The 25,935-nt window shown below is 40.0% G+C and overlaps 1 protein-coding gene across 3 annotated transcripts; it reads left to right on the top strand.

The window, feature by feature from the left end:
- Window positions 1–16,826: 16,826 nt before the first annotated feature.
- C21H11orf58 (chromosome 21 C11orf58 homolog) lies at window positions 16,827–22,871 on the top strand. 3 transcript variants are annotated; one of them, XM_054390485.1, is made up of 5 exons: window positions 16,827–16,886; window positions 17,177–17,257; window positions 18,512–18,572; window positions 20,282–20,394; window positions 21,365–22,871. In XM_054390485.1, the coding sequence occupies exons 1-5, from the start codon at window positions 16,827–16,829 to the stop codon at window positions 21,572–21,574; spliced, it is 525 nt and encodes a 174-aa protein (XP_054246460.1). In that variant the 3' UTR covers window positions 21,575–22,871. The 3 variants fall into 3 exon arrangements, with proteins under 3 accessions (XP_054246460.1, XP_054246462.1, XP_054246461.1); XM_054390487.1 differs by having other exon boundaries at window positions 21,371–22,871; XM_054390486.1 differs by having other exon boundaries at window positions 20,282–20,391.
- Window positions 22,872–25,935: the final 3,064 nt, after the last annotated feature.

The raw sequence follows: 25,935 nt of genomic DNA on the forward strand, positions 1-25,935 counted from the left end.
CCTCTGTCTTTGCTTCCCTTTCTGAAGGCCTTAAGCCTTATGAAAACTCAGAATGAGATAAACAAGATATTTTTAAGACCTTTACTCATTTCTTCAAATTAAAATTTCTTTTTAAAAAATCCCAACCCCAACTGTCCCATTACTCTAAACCAGAATTAAATGTCCTATTTCTCAGGGGTGCTCAATGAGAATACTCTGAATGTTCATTTAAAAACAGAAAATACAGATATGAACTAAATTGCATAAACTTGTCAAAAGGAAGGAATATTATAACAGCAGATATTTAAGTTTCAGTAGTCTACAGTTCTCCTGACCTGTATTTTAACTAGATTGTTGCCACAGACATCTCTTTGCTGCTGCATTTGACAAGAAAAGTAAGAGAAAACTAGTTTTAGGGATATTACAAGCATCCTTCTAGAAGCAGACCATGCAGGGTGGGGCAGTGGGAGAGAGGAGGGTCAGGGAGAAAGTTCAATATGCAAAATACTTTTCTCCTAAATATCAAGGAAATAATAGACTTTTGTTATTTAAATCTCTTTTTTAAAGCTCAGTCCCCCACTTTTCTCCATGTCTAAGGACAGCTGGCAATGAAAGGGTGGAAACTGTTAAAACCATTGACAAGACTCTGTGCAGGCTCCAAAAGGCATTCTTGAATGGGTGTCTCCTCAATCAAATATTAAAGCTTTTCCCTGAATTTAAAACATATGATATATAGTCCAATGGCATGTTCATAACAGTATTTTCCTTCCTTTAGTATTTTCATGTTCTGAAACATGAAACATGAAAATACTAAAGGTCTTTTCTTTTTGTCTTTAGTCTCTTTCTTAAATCTCAGGATATATAGTAAGAGGTTATCCAATAAACACTTTTCCCAATTTCCTAAAATATGTTACATAGCTCACAAAGCACCCAAATAAATGGCTATTGCACCAAAGTGCTCTGCATCTTTAACACTCTTCGCATCAAAACAAATTTATTTAAAGCGTTCCAAATGCAGAGATAAACCTATACTGGTATATCTAAACTACACCTACTCAAGCAGCATGCCATCAGTGTGGTTTTCAGGTTCATTAGGCATAGATTACTGCAAGATATCATCTTTTTGGAAGAGCAGCATTGCCCATTATGAAATATTTACAACACCTAAAGCAGACATATTGTATCTTTAAAAGTAATCGCATGCACCTTTTGAAAACATAAACCAAATGTTGTAACACCCTATCAAGAATATAGCATCTCCGCTGTACCTACAGAGAAACAGAACAAGATCTACCCCATTCCCAGAGAATGTCTGTAGCATAACTGCAAGGAAAACTGACATCTTGAGTCCTTATGCTTTAACCACTTGACCAACATAAACAGCCCCCTGCTCCTTAATAATTATTTGCTAAGACATAAACGGAACATACTTTGAAAACTGTAGCACAGATAGACTGAAACAGCTCTTCAGCTGCTTATACTTACAGATATAAACAGTACATAGCTCATAATCCACCTGGAGTTTTCAGAAGGTTTTGATGTCAATGCTGTTCAAACACATCCTCTAAAATGTTGAGTCTATAATCCCTCAATATGTGTCAGATAAAGGATTTCTTATTGATTTGAGGTCAGGATTTCAGCATAGTGTAACTCATGTAAACGTAAGGCTTTTTTTCCTCTTTTCCTTTGTCTGGCTACTTGCTTTTCACTTTTAAACATGCAATCTGTGATCCATGAGACTTAGGATAAAATCCAAAACTGTTTTGCTTGTAATTCAGTACATCCAGATAAAACACTGCTAGAAGGTTATTATTGATGCCTTGTTTGCTCATGGTGTACACACAATCTATTATATGTAATCCCTGGATGATCTGAAGAATCACTGCTAAAACTGAAGCACCTTTGTCTGAATTAAAAGTTTTTGTGAGGGAAAGGCACCTGGTAATAGAAGAAAAGCTTCAGAGAGCTGTACTTCCTTACTGCTACTACTGTGAATTAGCCACCAAAAATAAAATTTAAAAAAAATCGTGACAGGTAACCTCAACAAATTGGTTCAGCTGCCTCAGATTAACTTTTCAGAGTCTTCCTGGGACATAGCTTGCCCTCCTTAACACAGAGTTGCAACATTAACTCATTAAATTTATTTTTAAATTGCTCTCGCTATTTGCGTGATAGGCTGCAACTAACAGTCTGTTTTTGTAAACTAAGCAAGTTGATTCTTGGTCTGTGTTCATGCACTGTTTGAGCTTTGTCTACATACAAAAGTTACATTTAATTACACTGACTTAATTTAATCAGTTCAAGCCCTGTGCTATTTTGAGATCATAAGGTTGCTTTCCACATGTGAAATTCCTCTTGCTAGTGAAGATGGACACAGCTCTTTTATACTCGTACTGTTGCATCTATACCCAGGTTACGCCTGCACAATTATTTCATTAAAACATAAAGCACAGCCAAAGTACTTTCACTGCTCTAGAACCCATGCTTAGAATAGAAGACACATCTGAAAGAGTAGATGGTCCTGAGAAATTTTTGTAAGAGACTTCATTAAGGATTAAAATACTCTTATTTTTCATATGTACTATTTTAGAGATGATTGAAAGTTCCATATACAATAGCTAGTCTCTACCAGGAGAGAAATGGCATGAGTACTGGCAGAACCTTCTTCCTGACAGAACCCTAATGGCATCCCAATAGCTAAGAAGGTGCTTCCATTTTCAAGGCAAACAATCCCTAACTTTGGATTCTTTTAAATAGCATTCAAGGTGTATTTATTTGTTGCTTAGAAAACTGAGAGACTGAAGATATAATGTCATCAGAGTCAACAAAGCCTAATAAGTATATGAAATTTCAGAAACTCTTGAAAATGTCCCACAATTTCTTTCAATTTAGGATGAGATTTTGCAGTATTTTGCAAAATAATGTAGCACTGGCACTGAACTATAATGACGATGTAAAACACTAGTACTTGGAATTGGCTTAATGGAAATACCTAAGAAGAAACTTTAATCATTGCTATTTTTATAACTGAGCAGGGATCTTCATTCTAGGGCACTAAAAATGGAGGAAAAATAAAATCTAGGTATTACAGATCCCTAGAATATGTAGTTTTGTTAACAGAATTTCTACAGATATAAATGGTTTTAATTAACAAATTGCTCTGTAAGCAATGGAAATATCCATAGTGTGTCTACCAATTGACTTCTGCTGTATCACACTCATATGGGTCCAACCACAATAACTGCCATTTGCTGCACACACGTCCTGTGGCCTCTCCCTCCACTTTCCCCTGACCATGGATAGCACACCACAAATTCTGGTTCCCTTTAGCACTTCACCAGGGAATGCAGCTGGGTACTCAGCTAGGAGCTGGACATGGCACAACACATGAGTAATACAGAAATGCAGACAAGCTGCCTGGTTGGCTACAGATACTGCTGTGTTCACTCTGCATTCTTAGCTGCACATAGGAAGACTCCCCCTATCTAGTCTCCAGCTCTTCTGATGCTCACAAAAATTTGAGACTTTATAGACGCTGCCCCACCGTCAAATTCTATTGAAATCAGCCAACACTTTTAGAGATACAAACTGGCACAGACATTGAATATGTGCTTCTGTCAGAAACAAGACTGAAATATACTTGATAATGAACATAAATATATCTTTTTTTTTTTTTTTTTTTAAAGGAGATAAGTGGTTATCTTGCTTTTCTACTCCCAGATTCCTAAACTTTGCCTCTCTGTGGCTGGACAATACAAGATGTCTCACACTGCACAATCACAATTGCTGATCACAGAATACTATATCCACAGACTTGTTCAATTCCACCATCATCAATATTTCTAAGCAATCCTCTACTTCAGTAGCATAACCCCGTGATTAATTACGTGGTTATTATGACAAACATTTAAAATGCTATTAGACTGTAGAAGCAGTATGTTGTGAACTCCCAGAATACTGGGCAACAGGTTATAGAACATGCTAGATGAGTATTCAGTTTTGGATAAGTAACGTTATTTGCATATGGGAATTTTTAGGTAAAATATTTCCTCATAAAATGCTTGCAGATTCAGAGGCAAAAACACATCAAAGCATGAGAGTTAGGTATATGTAAAAGACAGGTAGTGTGCAAAAGACTGTGTGCTGTTATGCATATATTCTATACAGTGTATATGCTTATTCACATATGAATTGAGTATCTGATGAAATTCAATGTAAGACAATGAAAATACAGATAGACTTACAGAGGAGCATTTAGGCTTCTTCCTCTAATTTCTATTTCCACTGTAAAACAAAAATAGTCTGAAATAGCCAAACCTGTTTTCAACAAACATGTTTTTTTACTAGATATATGAATGTTACACATGGTCTAAAAACTTCCATGGTATAAATCACTTCAGAAATAATGATGGATTTATAACTCCCTTTCAACAGTGCAGACAAGTGTTACTCTAATCCAACCCACTGGGACTGGGCATGTTACATGATACACCCTCCCGTTGAACACAGATCCACCTATGCATCACTGCTGAAAGCTAGGCATAAAGCATTCAGAACTATAGCATATTTACTATTGTTCATATTTAAAATCTCCTTTTAAATATTTTGTAACTTTCTGAAGTTTTATTAAGAAACATTTTATTGGTTCTGAAATCACTCTCCAACCTGTTGCTCTGCAGGACAACACTTCATGCTCTTAAAGGTTTGGGTGGCCTAACAGTCTGTGGTTGTTCTTGGGCTTCACTTGCTAGATTTAGTTACCTTACTTCTACCATTACATATAGAATTACTCATCAGGTTTAGTGCCATTCCTTCCTCTGAGCCAGAGCTTTAATTTTATTTAATTTTTTATCTTTTAGATTCATTTTGCCCCCTCAAGGGATAAAGAAATGGATGAAGTAACTCCAAATGTAATTTCATATGGCTTCCATCTCTTTATGATAACCATTTAGATTAGCAGGCACATCCCAAAAAGCACGATGATAGATTCCTTTGTATAGTGGTCTCTCTTCAGATCCCACGAACAGGTACGAAAAAATTCTTAACTATTACAGAATTTCAGCTTAGATGGTCACAAATTAACCAGAGAAGGATGTATGTTAGTTTAAACAAATTACTCACAGTTTCCATATTTGGCCTATAGCATAAGAAATTAGATAGTTAATTTTAAATGCAAAACTTTGTACAGCGTGCAAATCATGTCTGTATGTCAAAGTAAAATAACAAACCTAATGAGGAATGCTAAAAAAGCAAGACCCATTAGTTTAAAGATACATGGAAGCAGCCAAAGATGACAAACATGCATAAAATTCAAAACATGATGGAAAAGGGAACAGGCACTGAACCACATAAATCAGTGTTTTGAATTCTATTTCTCTGTGGGTATAATTGTACCTTAGTTTCTTATAATGATTTATTGAGGTAAATAGTCTGTATGGTTTAACAGCTACAGCTTCAAAGTGTCAGGCACAGACTCTCCTTTATTCATGAGGCAGCTGAGTATTGGGATGTGAATTAGCTTCTGTATTCTGGGACTTGGCAAAGTTTGTTTTTAAGGTCCTTATAAAGGATTCATGTTGATGCAGCTATTCAAATGTGAAAAACACTGTGCTGTAATGGATGAAATAGAAAAGCTTTATAGTAATTCTGCAGGCAAAAAAAGTAAAAACACTGAAATAAACCATTCAGAATTACCTTCAGCAGAAAAAAAAAAGCCTCAGAGTTAATTTTAATACATTAGATCATTTGGGGGAACACAGAAAAAAAATCATTTTTGATGAAGGATAAAAGTGTGATGAGATTGCAGAATTTACTTTTAAGATAAAATAAAACAAAGTACAAAAAAGAAACGGTAGAATTTTAAGTGATATTCGCATTTCTGATGGATTGTCAAACTACACATTCTATTACTCTCAGACCAGGATAAACCAACCATTAACCAATCAAAAGAATCATTATCCATGAAAGCTATGGTGGCATTTTAACAATTCTTAATCTATTAATAAGAAAGAATAATTTGCAAAATATATTCCCTCTTCTGTTTATATTCATAGAGCCATTTTTAGCAGAAATTATATGTAGGCTCCCATGGTGTAGAAACCCTATGAAAGCCATGAAAATTCACTAAGTTTCCTAACATACTGTGCCAAGATATTCAGCAGGAACTTTAATCGTTGCCAAGAAACACGTGTGCTTCAGATACAGAAGCTCTGCATGTACCGGTATTTCAACATTCCTGGAGAGAAATGTGACCCCTTGATGCATACACTGGTTTGCTGGCATGCCTGCATTCCTTCCCATCTGTCAGGGTGGCATTCTGCCTTCTCAAAAGGTGGGATGCCAGTTTTGGAGCACAGGTGCCAACCAAATATAGGTTCGGACTAATACTCTACAAAACATGGCAAATGACATTTCACCTGCAAGAAGACCATCCTACCTCTGACCCATGCCAAATTAGGATTGCATGCTTCATTAGCAAAGGGGGTCATCAGCTGAAAATCATAGGCAGCACCAGAAATGCTGGTTTTGCGTATAATGTCTCCTAGCTGAGAGCCTTCAGCACTGAGGTTTAATTTTCCTAAGCTTGCAGACTTACAGCCCTTTCAAGAAAGATGCAACAGACCATGGACAGAGATCTGCTGAATTCATCCTCCCAGAATCACTTCTGACAAATTCCAAGATTTTTAAAAAGGGCAGATGAATAAACTGTAGGGGAAATGCATAAGTAAAGATTTGTGTGGGGATTTGCTAACAACACAAAGAAATCGACCTTTTTTATGACTGTTGAAAAACCCAAACCAAAACCACTTGTTACGATCTATCAAATTGCTCACAGATTTTTGAAATTCTGAAATGATAATAAAATATTTTATTATAAAAAATGACATGTGATATAAACCCATTAGCTTTTAGGCTGAGAATTTATGTACACGTGAAAGCACACTAGTCATGAGAAATGAAGTTGTTGACAACACTGGATAATATTAAATAGTGTTTCGGTATCATGAGAATAAAGCATATTTTGAACTCCTTCATTAATTAAAATATTCCACATTAAATTAAACAAGAAAAGTTAAATATTCAGTCAATTAATAAACAGAATAGCCACAATGTAGTGTTAGTTTTGCTTCTAAATTAGAGCAGCCTACTTTATTCATAAATGTACAAAACAAAAATGAAGCATCAGTGATGATCATGATCTGCTTTCAGGAAACAATTCACTCTCCCTTCTTTAGTAATTTCCTATGAGTTCTGTCATTTATTTATCCCAGGATGCACCCGATATATCATCATCTTCAGGTGATTTGGTTAAACTGACTATCCAAAACTGCGAGTCATACTATGCATAATTCTACATTATTTCGGCTACTCAGAAGGCATGCCACAGCTATTCCCAAATGACAAACTCAAAGCCATAAATTCTTACTTGCACAAAATTATAACTCAATGCATTGAATTCTGTAATTACAATTCAATACATAAAGATGCAGAGTCCTGCCCCATGCAACAGTATGGGATGGGGGCCAACTGGCTAGAAAGCCTATGTGCAAGAAAAAACCTGGAGGTGTCTGTGGACAACAAGCTGATCATGAGCCAGCAGTGTGTCCTGGCAGCAAAGGTGGCCAAAGGCATCCTGGGCTGTTTTAACAGAAGCATTGCCGGCAGAGTGAAGGACCTGATAATTTCCCTTTCTGGCACTCGTGAGGCTGAATCAGGAGCAATGTCTCCAGCTCTAGCCTTCCCAGTACAGAGAGATATCGAAACAGTGGAACGAGTCTGGCACAGACAGAAAACTAGGAGGCTGCAGCACAACACACAAGTTGAACAAACTGTGTTTGCACAGTCCGAGGAACAGCAGAGAACAGCAGGTGAAGTTGAGAGCTTACGGCTGCCTGCAAATGCCTAATAAAATGGTGCAGGGAAAGATGGAACAAGGAAGGCTGCTCAAAGAGATGTGCAGTGACATGACAAGAGGAATGGACACGAAGTGAAATATGAGAAATTCCAATTTCATATATATATATATAAAAAGATTACCTTGAAGGTGGCCAAACACTGGGCCAGGTTGCCAAGAAATGCCGTGGCATCACCGTCCTTGGAGATATTCAACTGTGACTGGAGACGGCCCTGTGCGACCCGCTCTAATTGGACCTGTATCAAACAAGAGAGAGGACTAGATGACCCCTGGTGGTCCTTTCTAATCTACATAACCCTGTGTTTCTCTGATATACCTGCTATTACTTTATATGATATATATACACCAGTTTTAACAGTGCCATATACAGGAACATTAGTGAATGTTGCACTCTAGGCACTCACTGAACTACTTAGGAACAGCCTACAGCCTTACATATGTTTTTCTCAGCTCTTCATTCTAACAAAGGCTTCAGTCTTTTGTATAAAACTTACTTCTCATAAATTAACAGCTTTATACATAGCACTTATACTAAGCCTTCCCACTTATACTAAGCATTCCTACTTCATACCCCAAATGCCTTAAAAATAAGCAATACTTAAAACAGAAAAAGGAACCTGTTATGCCCCTAGAAAAACAAGGAAGGTGGCATGAAGTCAGTAGAACAGCACATATTTCTTCCTAGCACATTGTGCCTGTAGATCACAACCACTGTCCTAATGTAAGGGACACTGTCATGCCTCTAGGCAAGACACCACAATTCCACGACAGTCTCAAATCTCTGACAAACATCACAATATTAAAAGGACATGATCTTTCAAGGCTAGGTTAACTTATTTAAAGTTTATTAAAAATATCCTGATGCTTGGGCTGCAAATTTCTATGCTTAAAGTCAAAACGTACCTAAACTGGTGCAGTACTGCACCTGCAACTTTATGTCATTTATTATAAGAGAGTGAATACCAAAATGGTCAAGTCAGCTTCAATATAGAATGCACAGCAAGTTCTTGGGAAAGTTGTCAGATATAATTTATTAATACAGTGTATAGTTTGAAAAAATCACTACATTAATTCGAAGGATCAGATGTCATAAAGTGCTGCTGTTAAACAGGTAAAAGAAGATAATGAATTTCCCTGTTGTGTTTATTGCAGTCACTCAAAGCCAATAGGCTGTGACTGATACAGACAAAGCAAATATGTATCTGTATGTCCTTCTGTACAGTAAAGATCTTCCAGCACCTAAAACCAGCAAAGAGCAACATTGTCAAGGAGACATGCTGCCTACATTGTAAGTAACAAAAGTTATCAGAACACATACTAACTGACTACAAGGGACCTGATTCGTCTTCCTGTAGGCTCCAGTAAATCAGAGGGGTAATGACCGATCGCATACTTAGAACACATACTGTCATAACACAAATTAATGAAAAGGTTTTTGTAAGAGGAAAAATCTGTCGCGGTGGTGGCAGCAGACAGCATTGTGATATAGCTCTATCATGGAGAAGAAGATATTGTCAGAAAAGAAAAACCTCCACCAGTCTTCAAGAATTTTTTGGACATTGAACAGTTCACATGCTCCATTGATAATGAAAAGTTAAGCAGAGACATTTCCTTTCAAAAAGGACTCTGACTTGGGAACTATGCAGATATATCAGAATTTTAACCCACCTGTTGTTTTTTTTATTTTTCCCCCTCAAAGCATTTTGAATCAAGTGAAAACCAGCAGTGTACAGGTACTTCCTGTTATTTCTTACTCTTTTCCACTGACCCTTCCACACATGTTACTGAAGTCTCTAGGGATGAACAGCCACTACATCCATAAAGGATTAGGAATAAAAATACACAGAGGCAACCTTTTTCCCTATACCAGTTACATTTCTTTCTATTTTCTCTTTGCCCATACAATAAAAGATTCACAGGTGGTAGGAACAGGAATAATTATATGAAGAGACAAATTCCATACACAGACAACTTTCAACTGACTTCAAAGACTTAGGTTTTCTCAGCACCACATGACTCAAAATTACTGTTTTTGTTCAGCTTTTTCCAGCAGAATATTAGTCACTGAAGTATGTTAAGGCTTGATTTTTCCATGCCATTTCCAAATTACCTGGCAATTTAAATTCCCTTAGAAAAACAGATGGAAATGTTAAATTCCCTTTTCCCTAAAGTATTCTGCTTTGCCACAGGTGGATGAAGGAGACAATAAAACAAAGGAAGGAAACAGTGAATTTCCACTCTAAACAAACACAATTGATTTTGATAATATTGAACATTTTGTTTCATCATTCAGACTCACAGCAGAATAACTGAATTTGGCAGATGCTTTCTGTGAAATGTCTTGCCTTTATTGGTGCTTTTATGTGTTAGCAAGCACAAAAGAAAGAAAAAGAAGTGAGATATATAAAGCTATATCTTCAGTGCAATAAAAATGATTTTTACTCAGGTACAATATTCTAGCACTGTACCACGTACAGTGGTAAATGAAGAGGACCAGTCAGCTAATATGATGTAAAATCGTAGAGGAAGCAAAGAGCTGTATTTCCTTATTTTGATGTAGCTGGTTCCCATCAACCCCAGGTAAGAGATATATGGTTGGCTTTGACTGGCTACACTGCTATAAAAACTACCTGGGTCCTGGCTGCACTAGGACTGTAGCTGGAGAAAGGTGTCCTAATGTACGTTTTGTGATATTAAAGAATGGGGATTTAAAAAAATTTTGTATGAGGACAAAGCCCAATACATGAAATGGTACTGGAAGCCTGCACAGTGATAGGTTCTCCATAGTTTCTCCATTCTTTGTTTTCTTCATTCATTAAACTGGGGTAACAATTCTTTTTTCTGTGGTGTTGAATAATGGCCTGTTCTGCTAGCCCAGAAATAAAAGTAAGTGAAGATAGTCTTCGTATTGATGTGCTGCCTGTCTGTTTACGATAGAAACTATTTTGTTTTTAGAAGGGAAGTGTTCTAAGAAAAGCTTTTATAACAGGTTCAGAAATATAAAAGCCATTTCAGGATGAGGACATTTCTATACTTTATTTTGTTAGTCCTTGAAAGGGCTTTTTAAATGTTAACAGATATGACTGCCTTCCCTCAACTGATGCTCCCCTCTCAGCAATCCTTCTGTTGACATTTCTTTGTTTGCTCTTAGCTCATCTCTCCTTCTCAACCCCTTAAAACAAAACTTAGCAAGAGCTTGGAATTGAACTTTTGGCAAACCTCGGACCACTAAACCACACTGAATAAGTATGCTGTATAAGTCAGATTTCAATTAAAAAAATTCTTTCCCCACCTCCAGTGATACACAGAATATTTTCTGCTCTTCTCTGTGGCAACCTCCATATATTGCAATGAAAACTGCTAAGCAAAGCTGGTCAGAAAACAGGAAGCATTTTCAGCTGAAAGGGATAAAACCGTTTTGAAAACTTAGGGTAATGCCCTGTTTCCATTTTAAGACAAATAAAGTTTTCTGCCTAAAAGAAATTTAATTTAAACTGTGCACTTCAAGTAAGCGTATGTGTACATACTTTTTTATTTCAAGCTTAAAAAAAAATTAAAAATAAAAAAGAAGTAGTTTCCTTGTTAAGCTTTCCCACAGACAGATAGTGGCAGCTCTCCCTGCCTCACAGCAATAGCTACTTTGAGTATCAAAAGTTCATTAGTAACAATTAAAAATTCTAGAGCACTTGAGAAGAGGTTGATCCTATTTTATATGCTAGTGTCAGTTAGCATATTATAAATTACAGTAGTCCAATTACACTATAGCTAATATTTAGCACTTATACATTGCTATGAACACACACGGTGCAACCCTTAATTAATTCTTAGCACTGGCATGTAGATATATTATCCTAATTTCCCAGACAAAGCAGAAAGGTGAGATAATTTGCCAAAAGCCACTTAGCCTTGAGTGGAGTCAGGACTGTAACAGGGGAAGAGTCAACATTAACTCCATGGCTTCCAAACTATTGCTCTCCAATATTCTGGAGAAAAGGAAGCTCAGAGGAGACCTTATCACGCTCTACAAGGGAAGCTGTGGAGAGGTGGGGGTCAGTCTGTTCAACAAGTAACCAGTGACAGAGCAAGAGGAAATGGCCCCAAGTTGTGCCAGGGGAGGATTAGGTTGGATATTAGGAAGAATTTCTTTACTGAAAGAGTTATCAGGCATTGGAACAGGCTGCACAGAGAAGTGGTGGAGTCCCACTCCCAGTCATGCTGATGTGGTGCTTAGGGATATGGTTTAGTCAAGGACTTGTCAGTGTTAGGCTAATGACTGGACTCAACGATCTTAAAGGTCTTTTCCAATCTAGGCAATTCTGGGATTCTGTGATCTTGGTGACCCCCTGTGATAGTTTTATTACTGCAGCTTAGTCGGTCACTGCACAGCAAAGGCACCATCACATCACACAATGAAAAAACTCTTTAGGCTGTCAGACCTTTAATCCACCCCACCTCTACAGAGCACTCAAAAAACCCCCAACATTTGAAGATTCTACATTGGGCTCTTCAACCATGAAACTGCTTCTGCCACACCTAGTTAAGGCTCAGCTCTCCCATATTTAGCTTTCTTAAGCTGCATGAAAGTTTTTATAACACAGATTGCTAAGGATCAAAACTTGGAATTGGACTGGAGTGGAAAATCTTCACTAAGATAGTTTTTGTGGCATTTCCTGTAATAGAGCTGGAATTCACTACCCTCCATCCTCAAAGACAGTTCCCATCCACAGACTGAAGCTCACCACAGAAGCAGAAATACATAGAAAAATCTAAGACAGAGTATAATTGTACAGGACAGTGAATAATTTTGTTACCTTATTTGTCATTTCACCTCATCTGACTGTTGCCTCATTTGTCTATCTCTGTTCGTATCCATCATGAGTCCTCCAATGTTCTATTGTGCTTTAGCTATACTGATAGACAGTCATTTATTTGAGGTCTGACTTCTGCATCCTAGCCAATTTCTGCTTCATGAAAAAATCTCACCTCCTGCAAACAGAATGTTAATTTCAGGACAGTCTCTTCAGAGGGACTATGGCAAAATGTGGAAAACTCACACAAATATTTGCCTAGGGTCCTTACCTACTGTTTTGTTTATATTCTAAAACAGTGTCATAGATCAAAGAAGACAGGTTTCTTCCTAGAAACCAAAGCTGCCTTGTTCTCCCATGAAACACTATTTCTCAGTTGTTCAAAAGAACAGAGCAACTCTAGCACTGAATCCTAGCTTGACAGGATTTTCAGAACTCCTTCCTTATCATTTACTAGTGTTACTGGAATTATATAAAGCTCATGAGTCACACATGCTCAGAATTATCTGTAATATCTCCATTAATACAAGTGAAACCTTTACATAACCAGTCTACATTCTTGTCATCAGTCAGATCACCCCATTTTTAGTTACCCCTTAAGCAGATGGATGTCATTTAATACTATGGATGTATTTGTTTATCAAGATACCTCTTTTCTACAAAACCAAAGCATTTTTATCCCAAGTGAGTAATAAACTAAGGAAAAAAACCTCTCACTAAAATACCATTAGCACATCATTATTCAAAATGTAAACAAAACCAAAATTACCAAACCACTAGACAGCCATATAAACATTAGTACATTTCAGTTGTCCTGAAAAAGACAGGAATTTATCAGTGAGGCACAACTAGGACCCAGTTATAATAGCTGTTTTAGAGTTTAAAAGGTTCATTTTCTTGCCTTTTTTTTTCTGAATGGCAAACTTTCTCAATTTTGTCCCATAAGGGAACGGTAGCCATGAAGCTAAAATCTCACACTTATTTTTATTAAGGAGCAGGTCTTTAGGCATAGTAGTACAGAAACTGTAATCAAAGCTTAACTTAAAAAAAAAATGGAAAAGGTACAATTTCACTGGCATTAGTTTACCACAATTCCTGTTGATAGACTGAATGCTAGATACCTACTCCAAAAAAATTGAGGTTGTTTAATTTATAAAGTGATAGTACCTTTTTTTTTTAATTTGTACTCCTCTTCTGTTAGAAGTATTTTTTAATACTGAAATTTAAATTAATCCACTACCACAGTCATTATGTAATATTCTATACATTTAAATACATTAAAATGAGGTTAAAGTTGCCAAGATAACATTCTGTCATATTATGCTCCCTTCTGCTGTCTATCATTGTTGGACAGTAACTACAGTAGTTGCAGGAAGCAGGTCTAACAGCTGTGCCTAAGCTGATTTTGCACACTCAAGAAGTGAACAAGAATTTAAACATCACTATTCTACTGTTGTTCTATATAAATAGTAACTGAAAATAATGATATTCTACATATATTTTAAATTCTTAGTCTATCTACCCAGGAGAGACTACCCAGGAATGGAAGGGGTGTATCAGCACATCTCTACATTATTAGATCTGCTGAACTTTTGTGTTCCATCTTCCAGAATAGGAAGCCCTACAAAACAATGATGGGTGACATCTGAGTTAACAAGGCTCAGGGAAAATGTCAAAAAGTAGCAAAATGACTGAAGGGCCTAATTGCCACACCCACAAAAAATTACTGTAAAGGCGCATTTAAAAATATGTAAATTCATAAAGACAAGCTTAGCTAGGAGCAGTTCACTCTCCAAACACAAAGATTTATCTCAAAGGCAGTTCATAGCAGATGCCCAACTTTAGAAGCCCCACTGGAACTTTTCATTCACTAGAGAGCATAGGAAAACTACCTTCAGAAAACTGAAGGCAATCACTGTAGGATTCTCCCCAAACTGTTTGGAAGCTGGACTCAGCTCTGACCAGGAGTCAGATCACCTCAGCTAAAAGTGAGTTAATGAACCAGATCCATCACCATCACCCACCCCAAGCTGCTTCAGCATAAAGAGAACGTAAAGCTACTCACAAGGAACTGAGCACCCTTCCTTTATGATGTGTTGTCCAACAGTATCTTTGCACCATGTGCAGACCTATGTGTTATGGGACCTATGTGCTACATTTTCAATGTTATGTTTGCCCCTAAGTACTCTTTGCAGCATGTGGTCATCTTGCCCTGCAGGCGCCACATGGCATTAGCAGGAAGGACAAATTCTTCCTTCCTTCTGATCTTCAAAATCTAAAAATTTCTTTGATGGAACACAGAGTTAGGATAGATTCACTAGCTCATGTTCAAAATGTTTATGTTATAGTGACAAAACCAATGAGAATAAAAACTTGTCATTAGAAGAAAATAAGACAAACCAACCAGTAAATATAAGTAGATGTAAAGAAATACAGCTTAGACCACTACAAGTTAAAAGAAATTTCAAATTCAGGGCTGTCAGGGGTTGAGTTAAATCTGCTGCTGATATTCAATACCTTGCTGCCATCATGCCAGCTTTAAAATCAAAGTGCTGGCAAAGTATCATGGGGCTTGAGGTTCATAAGAGGCTTCCTGCTCTGGTTGCTGCTTCTGATTTCCAGGGCGTCGGTCTTTTCCGCTGGGCGAGCTGTGGGTGGGGAGGTGGGGGAAGGTCACTGGCCTGCGCTGCTGCTGCTTGTGTGTTTTGCTGCACTTTCCTGCAAATAGGCTAAGGTAATTGTGCATTGGATTATCTCATTTCCAATAAAACTTTATCTCATCCCAGAGGCTGGTTTGTTGGGGGGGGGGGTTGTGTTACTTTCCCTCCTGTGTGTGAGGAAGGGCTTGTGAGAGCAGGCTGTGTTAACCCAGGAGAGGCATGCACACCTCAACCTCCCGGCATTAGCTGGACTGCTACAACTTTTATCGCAGGGACAAAGGTGTTCCGTAATCGTGGGATTAAACAAGAAGGGATGTTCTTCAGGTGGGAAGACCTAGAGATATGACTGATTCCTAACCAATAGCAGTAAGCAAAACCTCAATTCAAATGGCAACAAATTAAGCTAGATCTGAAACAGACGTGTGAGGTACTAATGGTGGAGTAGTAAGTGAATTTGTGCTTTGTACACGTCATACATGTGGAGGAGATGGGACCGCAGGAACAACGGTGATGGTGAACCTGGAAGGTTAACTGGAAACATTTGGAGCTCCAAATAGGATTCCCCACAGGTCACAAACGGCCGTTCTCCACACGAAGTGGTGGCAGCGGCCGGCGGGAGGGGAGATCCGCGTTACTCGGGTGCGGTGGTCAGCGGGATCTTGGCTCAGGCTTGAGTTGCTGGGACACCCATTTACCGAGGCGGGCCCAGGGCAGCAGGAGAGGCGCCTCATCTCCTTGGCGACTCCCCAGCCACAGGGCATAAGGCAAAACAGCGGCAGCCTCGCGCTTCCCTCGCAACTAAAGGCCGTTACCTGGGGCGCGAGCAGCGGGCGCGCTACCGCCGCCACCAGGGGACCAGAACCCAGCACGAGGAGCCGCTGGCAGCTCGCACACTCGACTGCGGCCAGAGCTCGCCTTTCCTCAGAGAGCGGAATAACCTCCGGCTCCGAGCCAGCCACTGCCCCGCCGCGCTCACACGAAGGCAGAGCAGCTCTGGGGCTGGAAGCTCCTTACCCTCCCTCATTTCCCCACGGTCACTCCACGCCTGTCCGGCAACTACACCGCGACTGACACCACACCAGGACGTCCAACGCCTCCACAGCCACCGACTCAACAACGAACGTAACTAACGCAACCCAATCCCCACCACCTCCAACACTGCCGGCGACCACGCCCGCTCACCACCGCCCCGCCCACGCGCCACTGCTCCGCCCACGCCTCCCTCCGGAGGCGGAGCCCGGGGGTGGCCCGGGCCCTGCCAATTACCAGGCAGGGCCCTTCGCCCGCCGCCGCGGAGGCCTGTGGGATGGGTAGTCTTGGCCTGCCCGCGCCGCGTTGCCGCGCGCCTTAGAGAACTACCAGTCCCGGCGCACTCCGCGGCCGGCTCCAGTCGTGACCTGCCGCTGGTCGAGGGAGGAGCTCTGACAGGAAGGCGGCAGAGGGGCCGGTCATCCAGCCGCAGCGATGAGCTCGGCCAGGGAGTCCCAGGGCCACCATGGCCACAAGCGAGCGGCCTCCCCCGATGTAAATGGGCGCGGGACTTGGGGCAGAGGGGGAGGGGGAGGACGAGGAGGCCACGTCGGGGCCCCGGTGCGGTGCCCGAGTGCCGTGGCGGGAGACAGGGAAGGCCGCGGCCTTCCTGGCCGTGCTCGGGCTGGCCGCCCCCATCCTGTTCCTAGGCCCTGTCCGGGGGGCAGTGGCCGGCGGAGGCGTCACGGGGGAGGCTATGGCGGGGGGTGAGGGGCCCCTCGGGGACCGGCGGGCCTGCCTCGGCGGAGGGGGAGGACGGGCGGAGTTAGCGTGTGCTCTCGCAGGGCTCCAGCAGCTGGGAGGCGGCGGACCTCGGCAACGAAGAACGGAAGCAGAAGTTCTTGCGGCTGATGGGCGCTGGGAAGGTAAGGCCGCCCTCCCCTCAGTCGCGCGGGCACACAGGGACCCGACGGGGAGGAACCCCGCCCCAGCGGCCACGCGGGGTTTTGTTTGCCATGTAACAAAACCTCCCCGGAAGGAGGCTGCTGCAGGCCGCAGTGATGCGAATGGCGAGGACAAACCGCGCCAAAGCAATTTTGCTTTGGCACTCTTCTGAGGAGGATTTGTGTTTCACAGCTGCTGTGTGTGCAGGGGTGCAATGCGAAACATGGCCCAGGAAGTGTCAGGTCTCTGCTCTGCAGCATCCTCCCCCCCCTTTATACATTCAGACCAGCTAAGTTGCAGACATTTTTGAGGCAGCCTCTGTTAGAAACTAACAAACCTCTGCACAAGGTCTGTAAAATTATCTTCTAGAGGGTCAAAAAAAAAAAAAGGTAGCAGCAAAATAGTAAACCTAACTAATCCAGGAAATATTGAAGAAAAAATGCTCTATTTCTACTGTTGGTTTTGGTTTTGGTTTTTGAATGCTGCAAAATTAGTAACATAATCGTTTTTGGTTTTTCTGTGTACAAAATGTTGTTTCAGTACTGTAATTCTACTTACCTTCAAGACAATTTTACTAGTTTACTTGCTTGAATACAGTGTTTTTGCAAGCTAAAACATTTTACATTATTAAAGGGGTGAAAGTTAATACCTCCTAGTGTAATGGAATATAATACATTTTTAAAACATCCCACTACCACTAATGTTAACTTCTACTTGGCTACTTAATGCTGCTTGCTATGTAATGCCAGTTCTTGTCTATGGGGATGCATGTGCTGTTGAGCAACTGCAAAGCCAGTAACTTATGAGCTCTCTGAAGGTCTTACCTGATGCTGTGACCAGTCTAAAAGTGGAACCATTGTAAGATGCACAGGCTGAACTATTGCATAGTGCAAGACAAAGAGACACAAAGGGTAAATTGTTAGAACATGAATTCACACTTGTCCAGCATTGTGGAGTAGTTTTCCTATCAGTGGCAAGAAACAGAAAGAAATAGAAACAGCTTCGGGGTGTGGGAAAAATAAAGGGTATCTACTTGGTGGGGTTTTTCAGAAAAGCCAACAAAACTTGAGTGAAACAAGTACATCAGAGGCAGCAGTTTTTAGTTAGTACACCTTACAGTCCTACAACTGGTCATCAAGGTTTGGCAGCAAACCTTTTCCATTTAAGATTTCCAGAATGTTGGCAGAGCTGTCAGCAGACCCTAAAGCACCAAAACAAACTGCCTTTTCTTTTAGAAAGAACATACTGGCCGCCTTGTTATCGGAGACCACAGATCAACCTCTCACTTCAGGACAGGTCAGTTTATCCAACAGCTGATTCCAAGTTGGAAATGGAATGCTTATTCAGGACCATCCCAGTACCTTGAGGTTCATGGATATTGCAGAGAGGGATTTCAGATTTTGTGGCTGAAGTTGAAGATAGGTCAGGCTGTGGAGTTGTAGAAGTTCCTAATTTCCCTTGTTAAGATTACTGATGTGCTTGCTTGTCTCCTGAAGTCCAGGTTCAGCAAAGTACCTGATAGTTAAACTTCTGTGCAAATGCCCTGGAAATCAGGGCCACTAGGCTACTGAAGTAAGAAGTAAGGTTCTATTGCTATTGGTACCTACCAGTGTTGTACTTCCTCCATGGTGCCAGGCATAGATGCCCAAACCTCTAAATTGTTGTGCACTGAAAAGAACAGGGTTGATTTCTCCCCCGCTGCCTGATGACCTGTTGAACAGAAAGATCTGTGCCTTAAAGCAACAAGATATAAGCAAGAAAGATCTGCAGGGTCATATTGGCAATCAGCAATAATTATATGTTGTATAACACACGACCATGGTAACTTTTTATCATGCTTGCTTAGGTAGTAAGTCAAAGTACATCATAAACAAGCTGGGCTTGGCTGTCTGAGAGAAGCTTTGATAAAGCTGTATAGAATAGGAACTGCCAGTGTTACAGAAAACTTCTTTCCTCAGTATGCTCCACTAGTAGTTTTTTCAGTTAACAAAAAATGATCTATGGATCAGAACACCAACAGAAGGCTGAGGATTGGTTCCAGGCTCTGCTGTTGGTACAGTGACTGAGAATCACCTGAATTTCCGCTTCCCTTGAGGTGTCAGAATGAATCAGTACTATCATTAGCAAAGAGTTTAGATACCTTCCCCAAACAAAAAAATCCAACAGAATAGCTATTTTCTTAACACTTCACTTCCTCATCTAACATACAGCTATTGTCCTTTTATAATAACATGCAGCTCTAACTTCCAGATGAGGAAACATTAATTTGCTATATAATCTTTCAATTTTGCAGAGATACAAATTAAAAACTAGACTGTTGTAGGCCCATTTCAAGGACGATTGGAGATTCCTACCTTTTACAAGAAGAAAGGATTGCAAGAACTACTTTAGAACACTTTCCCAGTAAAAATGATCCCTTATTTACTTACTCAAATGTTTAAGTAAATGGCATGTTGAAGTAGCTCATGAGAATTAGTTTTCCTGCTACTTCTTAAAGATGAAAAAACGTAGAACTGTAATAACTGCTTCTGGTAATTCAGGGTGCATGAAATAGTTTCAGATGCAGCTCTATAAACAAGAGTGGCAGTGTTGTCCTGACTTCTGCTGCTGTATATTGTGATTTAACCATAAAAATCACACATTATGCAGTGAAGGTCAGAAACTTTCCCCTTGCTGTGACATGTTGCAGTATTTGCAGGAAGTGATACATAGTATGTTTACCTTATTCAGTAGAACATACACCATGCATAGTGCAACTCTGAATGCATCAGTCCTTAGGAACTTAACAGCCCATCTGTGTTTCAGAGCAATTTTGCTTTCACACTTGATAGGATTCTTAGCAAACTGATGCCTTATGTGCAGTAATACTCAATCCAGTAATTTAAGATGGCTAAATTGCAGCTTTTTGACTTATATATCAGTCATCTTTTAAAATGTGACTTCATGTAATTTGATGTCTTTGTTAATTTGAATGAACCATAACCAAAGTACACTGGACAATGCAGGGGAAGAAGACAAGAAAATGAATGAAGAACTGGAGTCTCAGTACCAACAAAGCATGGACAGCACCATGTCTGGACGAAACCGGCGCCATTGTGGACTTGGTTTCAGCGAGGTAGTAAGTGCTTATTTTCATACTTCACTAAGATGATCCATGGTTTAAAATTCCAGTCACCACAACTAGTGGCAAACTTCTGCAATTTGACTTAGAGGAGAGACTTAGTGCAGGCACTTAACCCTTGTTTATGTATGCTGTGGTGGCCATGCAGATGCCTGGATGTGATTGATGGTAATTATTGTTCTGAAAAAGAGATATGACATGCTTAATACTTCATAGTAGGCAGGACTGATTAAGACAGAAAGTGACAAATACACTGAATTGGGGTGTTGCCAAGGAATACATAAGGAGGCAGGATCACCATCTGCATTGATGCTTTCCATGGGAATGAGCAGGAAGAGAAGTGCAACAGAAACCAAGAGAATTAGGTTATTAGAAAGATGTCTTCAACTGCCAATTGAAAGGTGCAATAATTTTCCCCAACTTTTTAGCACTAATTACTGCATTAAAAAAAAACAGCTTATGTTTCCAGAATGAATAAAACCACTTGCACAGTGCTGAGAATTCTTAATATTACAGCCATGGCTTTGCTCTTTAGGATCATTGGATTATACACTGGTGCTAAATTTATGTCCAAAGATGAGTCGTGAACTCTTGATGGTCTGGCTGTTAGTTTCATTATGTTTCACTCCATGACAAATACTCAAGTATTACTGTGTACACCAAAGTAAACTGATGTGATCTGAAACTTTTCAAACTCCCCTTCATGGTGACTTTAGGATTTCTACTGTAACTAAATAAGACTGTAGCAGATGAAACCATGGATGTCATGGTTGGTAAGGTTAACTACTTCATCAGAGTTGCTTTCTGTCTAATAATCTGTCTGTTAAGGACCTGTGTTCAGCAGCAGCCCATTTTAGTACTAAATGAAAGGAGCCATTAAGCAAAAATTCTCACTGGGAAGTTCTAAAAGCTGCAGTGGCGTTGCCAGGAAATAATGGTTTCTCTCTCTCATCATCTGACCTTCTAGTTTCAGGAAAGTGAAGAACAAGAAGAGGCTGCTGGACACTCCTCTGAAGAGAGTTCAGAGGACTCGGAAAGTGGCTCCGAGTCAGAGCAAGAAGAGTCTGCAGAGGAGCTGCAAGCTGCTGAAAAACATGATGAAGCTGAGGTTCCAGAAAACAAAAAAGAAGCTAAAAGCAACTATAAAATGATGTTTGTTAAAGCCAGTGGTTCATAACTGCAGATGTAACAGCTTTGTATTTAAAGTACAGTAAGCCTTATTGTTACAGTGCAAAGTGGAGGACTGCTACAGCACAAACCTTTGTATCATGATTTTAAAAAGATCCCATTAGATGACAAAAAGTAGTCTTTGCTTTCTGTTGCCATGGATAACATTTTTATGGGCAGAGTGGTATTGCTGTTTTTTGTAAAGTGTATAAAATACTGGATGGAGAAATAAATTCTTTTTGTTCTTGCCCAAGCTTTACAATGTTATCTAATCTATTCTACCCCTTATTCCATGCCATGTTAGTGGTTTCTTGATTTCATACCCTACTCTTGAGTTTTTAGCTTTTAGGATACATGTGACTTACTGGATGTTGCGTTAGTTGTAAAATACCAGTATCAGCACTATTCTGTGATGTGCTAGAGCTTTAAACAATGATTTTTGTCTATAGATGCTAGTGTTGACAGGGCTAAGAGCAGAACTTGCTCACTGTGGTGACTGTATCTGAGGTCCTACAGCAGCTGCACAGGAGGTGTTTCAGAAACATGCTCAGACACTGGAAGGCTGCAGTTGCTGCTGTGGCTTCAGAGCGAAGGGGATGAGCTGTAGTTCTTTAAACCTTGCACCAGAAGAGAGTGATTTTTGAATTACTAGTTCCTGCTTAGAGCACTGAGCTGTTACTAAAACCAACACCTCCTGAAGAAACTAAGTTTACTTTGAAAGAGAAAATATACTTTGATAATGAAAAGGATATAAAACCCCAGCTTTTTAGCTTTTTTAAAAGTGTAGACTACAGAGTTATGTATAGGAGCCCTTCTGCCTCTTTTCCCCATACATGCATCACTTAGAGATCTAAGTCAATGATTACAAAAAGGCTGTACCTCTCAAGCTGATATGCTCAAAGAGTCAGGATTTCAAGCAATTCCTTCCAGCAAAAACGAAGGAAAGCCATGCCTCTACAAATTTATAGTTTATTGCATTCAAGTAATTAATAAACTATGAGAACATTTTAGACTTTGTTTCCTCTTAGTATATCAGAGATTTAACTCCTTGCTTCTTGCTGGGAGAGCAGAACATCTGATCTGTACCTCTAGTACAGCCTCATTCTGCCAGAGCAGTGCTTCAAGAAATGCTCCAGATGCTTGTGGAGAATATTCCATTCCTGTATGCAATTTACAGTGTGCAGACAACATTTACAAGTCAGTTGGTTTCAGCTGTATGTACTATCATTGTATAGGTTTATTGAACGTAAACATTGCAGCATCAGTTATCAGGGGAGGACTTGGAATAAGTTGCATTATGGAAAAAATAAAGGTAATATGATTGTAAATAAAAGCTGAGTCTAATTTATCTGTTTTACTGCATTTGCATCCCAACACAAAAATTTTCAAAAACGTCAAAATCGTTTAGTTTTAAGAACAATGTTACAGCAGCCACCAATGGTCAGTGATGTGTGGATTTTTCTGTTTTTCTAGTACTGCAAGCTTTTAAACTAGACAAAAATTCATGTGAAGAAAGGAAAACCTGTTCTGTCTGGGAAAGCAGAGAGGCCCTCCCCAAAAGGTCAATTGATTAACTTTCCTAGCAGACTGGTAATAGATTTTTCTTATTTAGAAATTCAAGCCACACTTAAACCACCATTTCACTGTTAAATTGTAGATGTGGCTGTTGGCTGTTTATTGCCTTGAGTGGAATTACAAAGTTAAGATGCAGGCTGCAAAACAACTACACGTGCACTGACCTCTTCTGCTTTCTGTGTCTTGGCACTGATATCCCAGGGTGCTGCTCATCATTCCTTCCAGAGCATCTCAGCGTCCATGCCGATCTCTGGATGTGGCCATCAAGGCTGACTCAGTTCAGAATAGGTTGTGCAGTAGCCACTTCATTCAGGAGTCAGTTTTAGCAGCATTTAGTACAACAGTATCAGCAGCCATGGCCTGAATAATAGCAGAATGGTTTCATTTCTCGTCAGAGACAGTGCAGCAAAGATCAAGGTTGGTGTCTTGGTTGATTATAGTCAGTTCTGCTTTTTCAAGTTGGAGCTCCCAGAGATGACAGCAGAACACACAGCCAGATGCTGGATCATAAAGAGGGCAACTATGCAACTTCAAGCAAGATTTGGCCACTTAAATTTCTCAAGTCTAAAAACCAGCTTAACAGAAAGTCAGAAGTCTGCCCACACTCCTATGTGTTTCAGAAAACAGATATGTCAAAGAACAACCATTGCATCTGGTAAAAGTTTTCATCTGTTTCTAAACCACAGTGGAAATTTACCTACACAAAGGGCAATGAGCGTGCATTATCAGCATTTGGCTTTGGAAGACTGAAAACATTTCAACAGGTCAAAAGCACACCTGTGCCTGTTCCCCTTCTGTGTGCCCTGGAATAGGGAACCCCTCATTACAGCCCACTGCCCACAAGGCCCTGCAGTGACAAGGGGATGCTTCTAAGCCAGGTAAAAAGGGATTCTTGCCATCATACAGGAATTCTTCAAGGCCAAGAAAACCAGATCTATAAGTTGCCCTGTAGCCTTATGCAACTGCTTTGCAGTTTACTCTCCTTTTTTCCTGAAGAGGAGGCTGACAACTTGATTCCTGAAAGCACAATTTATAGCCCAGCTTCAAAGCTATAGGTCCTTCTAAGGCTCTGGTTGGGGAATTCACATCAAAGAAGACACACATGTTGTTCTGGTGCCAGAAAGGATGGTTGGTAGAAATCTCTGTGGATTTGCTACAGTCCCCAGTACAGGGGGATTGAATTATGCACTGAAGCTGCCTCTGTAAAGTGCAGGAGACAAAAGAGAAGAAGTGGCAGTGCAATATTTCATAATCAAAGCCTGGCACGGTCATTTGCATCGGTCTCTTGGAAGCTGTCAGGGGATTAAGAGAATGAACATGTGTCAAGCTACCCTCTGAAGGGACAGAGCAGAAGTTGGCTTTGTTTGTTTTTAACACTGCCACCTCAACTGCACTTTTCCTGAGAAAAATATCTGAGTAGTACACAGGCATACAGCATCACCATGGGTGGAGAAAAGTTTCCTTTGCATTTGCATAGCATTAAACAAACAAAATATTCAGTGATTTAATCTTGTTTGATCTGGGTTTGATGTGCAGGTGCAGAATGAGATCACACTGACAGTTTGTGCTATTATCTACCCAAATCCAGTACCATTTATGTTGTCCATAGCTCAGGAAGATCTAGTTGAGAGAAGAAAAAAAACCAAACAGAAGACTGAAAAGCAACATACATCAGAAGAGGGCATTTGTATCATCAGTCAAGGAATATGGCAGCTAATATGAAAAATAAACTTCCTTGCTTTGAACTTTTGCACAGCTGACCACTTTGACCTGCAGGGAAATTCTCTCAAACCATTACCATAAGTAAGTGTTCTCATCACAAGTATAACAAGCTAAATTAATTGATTGATAATCTGAACTGTCTCCTTTTTACCCTCATAGTTATTGCTATGGCTTTAAAACAAATGTGGATGAAGCTTATGATCCTGAACTGATTTGGGGCAAGTCTTCTTCCCATTACAGCCACTAAAATCTAGTAATTGTGGTCTGTTTGTAAGGATGCACTAATAGAATGCCTCCTTCCAAAATAGTTTTTTTTTTTTTTTTTGGTGTCAAAATGACTTACTAACTTGATAAAAACACTGGACACACACAAAATAGAGATCAAATTTACTCAGTAGTCAACTGATAGAGCCAATACCCACACCCTGAAAAGAATCTGCATATAAAATAATTTGCCAAATCACTTTTAAACTGGGTTCAGCCATTTGTGACTGCAATCTGGGTTAACAGAACAGAGCACAGCAGCTGGCAATAGAAAAGACAATGGTCCTGTTACCAAAGTACCAAAGTCATCAGTGATTCTCTCCTTCATCCCCTGCCACCAGTGGCACTCTACTCTCATTTATCCTGTTCACAAGGTATTTTTTGTATGAGGATACTGGATTTATATTCCCACATGCCAGCCGTTACTTTTTATTTTCCCTTTGTGAAAGCATTTTGCTGTTGTCTGAGTCCACATATTCCAGCTCCCTCAATCTTTTCAAACCACTAAGATGTTCTCCACTCTCACCTTCACCCCTTTACTTTTGTTCACAGGCACATCTCTGGCATTATTTTCTACAAACTCACTGCTCCTTGGTTTTCTCAATCTCTTCCTTTCTTTAGTACTTTCTTACACTGTAGCTCCTGGTAAAAGGCTGCTTCTAGTGGGCAAAAGGAAAACATTATCCCTTAAAGCTTACATCTTATAACACTATCACAACACTAGCTCATCAATAACTGCCCCAAAAATGCTGTCTACTTCTGTTAGCATTGTCTTTGGAAGCTGTTCTGTACTCTCTGTAAGGCAGCTGG

The sequence above is a fragment of the Indicator indicator genome, chromosome 21 (genome assembly GCF_027791375.1).
Source record: "Indicator indicator isolate 239-I01 chromosome 21, UM_Iind_1.1, whole genome shotgun sequence".
NCBI classification, from domain to species: domain Eukaryota; kingdom Metazoa; phylum Chordata; class Aves; order Piciformes; family Indicatoridae; genus Indicator; species Indicator indicator.